This window comes from Nicotiana attenuata, chromosome 7, assembly GCF_001879085.1.
Source record: "Nicotiana attenuata strain UT chromosome 7, NIATTr2, whole genome shotgun sequence".
Lineage (NCBI taxonomy): Eukaryota > Viridiplantae > Streptophyta > Magnoliopsida > Solanales > Solanaceae > Nicotiana > Nicotiana attenuata.
The window spans coordinates 62,239,652-62,245,167 of record NC_031995.1 but is presented as its reverse complement, the minus strand read 5'-3'; the positions used below and the strand labels follow the sequence as shown (position 1 = coordinate 62,245,167).

Below are 5,516 nucleotides of genomic sequence, written 5' to 3'. Positions count from 1 at the left end.
GAATTAGGGATTGGGATATATATATATATATATATATATATATATATATATATATATATATATATATAGAGAGAGAGAGAGAGAGAGAGAGAGAGAGAGGGAGAGAATAAGGATGGAAAATAATTGATTCCTAATATAAAGGGATAATCATTTAATTCCTAAAGTGTATATAATTAGTAAATTTGTATATAGGATGTAATTAAATTGAAACTTGAGTAGGGAGGGTAATAAAGTTTTTAATCGTATATAGGTATGTATCCCTTTTGGTAATATATCGGGCCTCTGGCAGCTATAAGGCACTGAGATTGCATGTTTCTTTAAGCAAATTAATAAGGGGTATTATGACTTTTAATCCGTGCCAAAAATTATTTACATCTGTTAGCCAAAAAAATGTATAAAATTTGTATAATTTTTGTATATAACATATAAAATGTATATTGTAAGCACGTAATTTTTGACCCGCACGATTTCTAAAGATTATTTTTAGTATTCGTAGTATTTTTAATATTTATTTGAGTTTAATGATATTTTCATCTTCAATTTTAGTTTTTTTAATATAAAATTGAAAACACAAAAAATAGTAGTTTTACATTACTATTTAATTCGGGTATTAGTTATTTTTAGAAATATATTATTTTTAATCTATTTTTATTTTAATATAATCTTTGAAAATATCAAAATTAGTTTCAACTTTAATTTTTAATTTTATTATAATATTAATTTATTAAAATCAATTAAGAGTTATTTTATATGTATTTTATATTACTTTAGAAGTAAATTGAATTTTTAGCTTTTTCTTGGCCAAACTTTGTAGAATCTTAGAGCCCAATTCAAATTTGAGCCCAAACGGATGCCCACAAGAAATATATCTCTTTACACTCAGCAACCCAACCAAAAAATTGCACGAGCGCCCTATTTGGTCACCCTCATTTAACCTATACCCATTTTTTTAAAAGTTTTAACTTGTACCCACTTTTTAAACAACTTCAGGCGTCTTTCTCCTCCTCCTTCTCCTNCTCCTCCTCCTTCTTTTCTTCGGTGACAGTGATTTTATATGGTGTTTGTGAACATATTTTAAGATAGTTTATTGATGTTTTATAGTGGTGGGCTGTTATGACGCTTTATTTTTTGCTTAGGGTTTCTTCTTCTTCTTTTTCTTAATTGCAAAATGGGTTCATTTGATTTATTGTTGTTTTAAAAAATTGATGAAATGGATTTGTTCCTGTTGATATTTGGAGGCTATGTTTCAAATTTGAGCTCATTTGGAGTAGATTTAGGTATTAAATCGTATATTTGATTGTTATAATTCGAAGAATAAATTTTGTGTTTCTGAGCAATTTGCACTTCAGGCCTATTTGGCCTTAAGTGCATGAAAACATTGGTTGCACTTTAGACCTTTTTTCCTTGAGTGCATGTGAAGTGCAATTTTTCACTTCAGATTTATTGGCCTTAAGTGTAGCAAAAAGTTTGTTGCACTTCAGACCTTTTGGCCTTAAGTGCATCTGAAGTGCAATTTTTCACTTCAGACTTATTGGCCTTAAGTGAAGGAAAATGTTTGTTGCATTTCAGACCTTTTAGCCTTAAGTGCATCTGAAGTGCAATTTTTTACTTCATACTTATTGGCCTTACGTGCATGAAACCATTGGTTGCACTTCAGACCTATTTGGCCTTAAGTGCATCTGAAGTGCAATTTTTTCACTTCAGAGTAATTTTTTTTTAACTTCAGACCCGATAAGTCTGAAGTTGATCGTAAAGTGAGTACGATTGCAAATATTTTTGCAGAGTGAGTATAGGTTCAATTGTAACCCCAAAACCAGGTATAGATGCAAAAGCCCCCAACCCAATAGCCCTAATTTACTAGAGCCGCCAACCCGGTCCGTCGACCCGCTCCTTTATTCATTTTAAATCTCCACCTTTTATTTCATTTAATCCAATGGCCAAAATCAATCTCCACACCCCATTTAAAAACTCATTTTCCCAAACGCTAACCCTGAGGAACATCCTAACCTAGCAGCCGTATCTTCCTTCTTCTCATGTACGTCACCCTTTACCCCCCATTTATTATAATCTAGTTACTATAACTGAATTTCAAAAGTAGTTAAAAGAAGAGTTGAATCAATAGTTACTATTTATTAATGGGAAAATTTCATATTAAAATAATTGGGCTGCCTCCTTTTCAACTTTATAGCCCATGTTTCAATTTACAATTGAGTAGCCCAAAAATTATAGGCCCATATCCGAAAAAGGGGCGTTATTTCCGTTTTTTTGGGAGTAAGAAGCGGGATTTTCTGCATTTTCTCTGATTCTTTCCAATCCTCTTCCCCAAATACTTCAAAAACGAGATCTTCCGATCAATGCAGCTCCAAAAATCCTAGAATTTCTTCTTCAGCTCGAATTAACAACAAATGAAACACGAAAAATAAAATTTGTTTGCTGCAAATCAGCACAATTTTCGTTTTTGCTGCAATTTTGATTTCAATTTTTTGTTCGATGGAGATTTTTCCAGTTTACGTTCTTCATAGTGGTGAATGGGAAGAAAACAAGTTTATCAATTTCGTCAGCGATTGTGTAATAATCGAGTTGACATTCACCTACAACAATTTAGTTGCAGCTATTTCGGAACAGATTAGGATCGATAGTGAGTGAAACACATTAGAGATTAACTTTCTCCCAAATGTTGGTTTGCCACCGATCCTGATTTACAACGATACAGGTGTGAAGGTGTATATTGAATTAAAGAAGAAAAATTTGAATTTCACTGAATATCCGTTGTTTGTGACAGTGAAAGAGATTTATGAAAATCGTTTGGTTCCTACAAGTTCTAGTTGTGTAGTTGCTACAAGTTCCAGCTGTTTGGTTGCTACAAGTTCAAATTCTAGAGATGTATCAACAATTGATAGCACTGAGATTGTTGATATCAAATTTATTGAAAATACAAAATTTAGTGAAAACACGGGTATAATAGATGATATATTGAACGAATTTGTTGAGGAAGATCAAGTTTATAAGGATAAAGAGACAGTTGTCAGTGTGATGAAGAACTTGGTTGTACGTGAGAGGTTCCAATTCAAGGTGAAGAGATCAAGCGCAACAAGGTATGTAAATAATTTTATATTTTGTTATATATATGTATAAATATGTATAAAGTAGTATATATTTGTATATAGGTATTAAAATTAGTATATATGTAGTTATGTTTTTGTATACAAGTGTATTTAGAAGTTGAATGATCTTTAATCCTAGGTATCACCTTATGTGTATGGATGACAATTGTGCTTGGAGTTTCAAATCTTCTGCCGTTTTCAAGGCAAACATATTCAAAGTGAGAAGTTACAATAATAATCACACATGCGGCTATGGTGAAAGATACTTAAAACAACGTCAAGCTACTTCGGGTGTAATTGCTAGTATAGTCAAGGACAAGTATGTTAATCCAAAAAAAGTTTACACCGCAAATGATATAATCGAGGACATACAAAAGCAACACGGAATTGAGGTGAGCTACATGAAAGCATGGAGAGCTAAAGAGGTAGCAATGGCAATGATAAGAGGGAGTCCAAGTGATTCATATAAGGAGTTGCCGAAGTATTTTTATATGTTGGGGCAAACAAATCTAGGAACGGTTACAAAGTTGCACAAATCAGAAGATGGATGCTTTCTTTATGCATATGTCTCGCTATATGTATCTATCAATGGCTGGGAGCATTACAGACCGATAATGGTTGTTGATGGAAGTTTCCTTAAAGCAGCATATAAGGGTACCATATTGACTGCTTGCACACAGGATGGAGCTGGTGAGTTGACTGCATCTACCTTGTTTCTGCAGTTTGTATAATGTTGTAGTTTCATGTATAAAAGTGTATAGGATTTCACAGCTACTGTTTTTATAAAATTTGCAGTTGGTATAAAATTGTATAATTGTGTATAATTGTGTATAAGATTTGTATAATTGTCTGAATCCTAATATCTATTTTTATAAACAGGAAAAATCCTTCCACTTGCATATGCAATTGTAGATTCAGAGAATAACAAATCTTGGGAGTGGTTCTTTGTCCAGATAAAGGGTACTTTTGGAGTTAGGGAAGGGATGTGTATAGTTTCAGATAGAAATGAAAGCATCTTCAATGCCACAAAAGCTGTGTACCCAGAAGTACCACATTGTATTTGCATGTTTCACTTGTGGCAGAATGTAAAGCGCACATTCAAGAAACATCACAAATAATTGAAGGATATCTTCTTTGCTTTGGCTAGAGCTAACACGATAGAGAAGTTTGAGTACCATATGACAGAGATGTGCAAAATTGATCCGAGAGTGCAGCCTTACTTGTTCGAAATTGGCTACGAAAGGTGGTATAGGGCATATTCCAAAGTGAAAAGGTCGATGGTAATGACTTCCAATATTGCAGAGTCAATTAATGCAGCAAACAAGGATGCTAGAGAGTTACCAGTAATGCGATTGCTGGAGTAAATGATAAATTTGCTACAACAGTGGAACAACAAAAACAGAAAAAGTGCAATGGAGACATCTACAGAGCTTGGCGAAAAGTACGACAAACTCCTTCGGGAAAATCTGATTGCATCGGAGCAAATGACGGTAAATTGAATCAAATATAATGATGCTTGGCACTGCTGACTTGCATTTTACTGCTTGTATAAGGATGTATATCTCTGTATAATAATGTATAATGTTCTTTCACTTTTTTTTAAAAAAAAAAAACTTTTGCAGGTGAGGCCTGCTAGGAGAAGTTATATACTGTGTTTGAAGGGGTAAGGCGAAACATAGTGTGCCTTGAAGAGGGAACATGCAGTTGTGGAAAATTTCAAATGGATGAACTTCCATGTCCGCATGCTTGGGCGGTTTTGAAGAACCAGCAGCTGAAACCTGGCCAGTATTGCTCTTTTTACTACAAGAAGGATAAACTCCTTAGAACTTATGAATTTCCAGTGAATCCGATGCTAGATGAGAGTTTATGGGTAGTCCCAACAGAGGTGATGGAAGATGTGGTCCTACCACCTAAAGGGAGAAGGAATGCAGGAAGGCCAAGAAAGGAAAGACTCAAACCTGCTTCAGAAAAAGAGTCTAAGAGGGCATTTTCATGTTCTGTGTGTGGACAAGGTGGTCACAATAGAAAAACATGTAGGAATCGACCAAATAAAATAGTTGAAAACATAACACTTCCTATTACATTTGTTGTCATGTTGAGTAGTTAAGTTTCACAAAGAATAGAGTTACAAATGTTGAGTAGTTAAGTTTCACAAGTAATCGAGTTACAAATGTCAATAAAGAATTACAACTTACGCTATATATTGCAATTATGTTAAATATGTTTCATTATACATGTTTTGATTATCCAATAATAGTGTGTTGCTGTTTTTAATGGTGCTAAATATATTGATAGATTGTACAAATACAAAACTAACTGCTGGTATTATATGTATACAGATGTATAAATGAGAGTATAAATTTGTATAACTATGTATATTATCGTATAAACATGTATAAACCCTGCTACATT

General features: G+C 33.3%; 3 protein-coding genes across 3 annotated transcripts; all 3 read left to right on the top strand.

The window, feature by feature from the left end:
• On the top strand, positions 2,491–4,222 carry LOC109230098. The gene is made up of 4 exons (XM_019395627.1): positions 2,491–2,638; positions 2,783–3,095; positions 3,244–3,794; positions 3,984–4,222. Exons 1-4 carry the CDS (start codon positions 2,491–2,493, stop codon positions 4,220–4,222), a joined length of 1,251 nt encoding a protein of 416 aa, XP_019251172.1.
• Positions 4,292–4,771, top strand: LOC109230097. Its single transcript, XM_019395626.1, has 3 exons — positions 4,292–4,447; positions 4,490–4,594; positions 4,727–4,771. Exons 1-3 carry the CDS (start codon positions 4,292–4,294, stop codon positions 4,769–4,771), a joined length of 306 nt encoding a protein of 101 aa, XP_019251171.1.
• Positions 4,825–5,211, top strand: LOC109230096. The gene has a single exon (XM_019395625.1). The coding sequence runs from the start codon at positions 4,825–4,827 to the stop codon at positions 5,209–5,211; it is 387 nt and encodes a 128-aa protein (XP_019251170.1).

Coding starts and splice junctions, on each gene's coding strand:
- LOC109230098 (XM_019395627.1), top strand. CDS start 2,491: ATGGAGATTTTTCCAGTTTACGTTCTTCATAGTGGTGAATGGGAAGAA. Junction 2,639..2,782: donor GGAACAGATTAGGATCGATA/GTGAGTGAAACA, acceptor TGTTTGTGACAG/TGAAAGAGATTTATGAAAAT. Junction 3,795..3,983: donor TTGCACACAGGATGGAGCTG/GTGAGTTGACTG, acceptor TTTTATAAACAG/GAAAAATCCTTCCACTTGCA.
- LOC109230097 (XM_019395626.1), top strand. CDS start 4,292: ATGTGCAAAATTGATCCGAGAGTGCAGCCTTACTTGTTCGAAATTGGC. Junction 4,448..4,489: donor AGGATGCTAGAGAGTTACCA/GTAATGCGATTG, acceptor TTGCTACAACAG/TGGAACAACAAAAACAGAAA. Junction 4,595..4,726: donor TTGCATCGGAGCAAATGACG/GTAAATTGAATC, acceptor AAACTTTTGCAG/GTGAGGCCTGCTAGGAGAAG.
- LOC109230096 (XM_019395625.1), top strand. CDS start 4,825: ATGGATGAACTTCCATGTCCGCATGCTTGGGCGGTTTTGAAGAACCAG.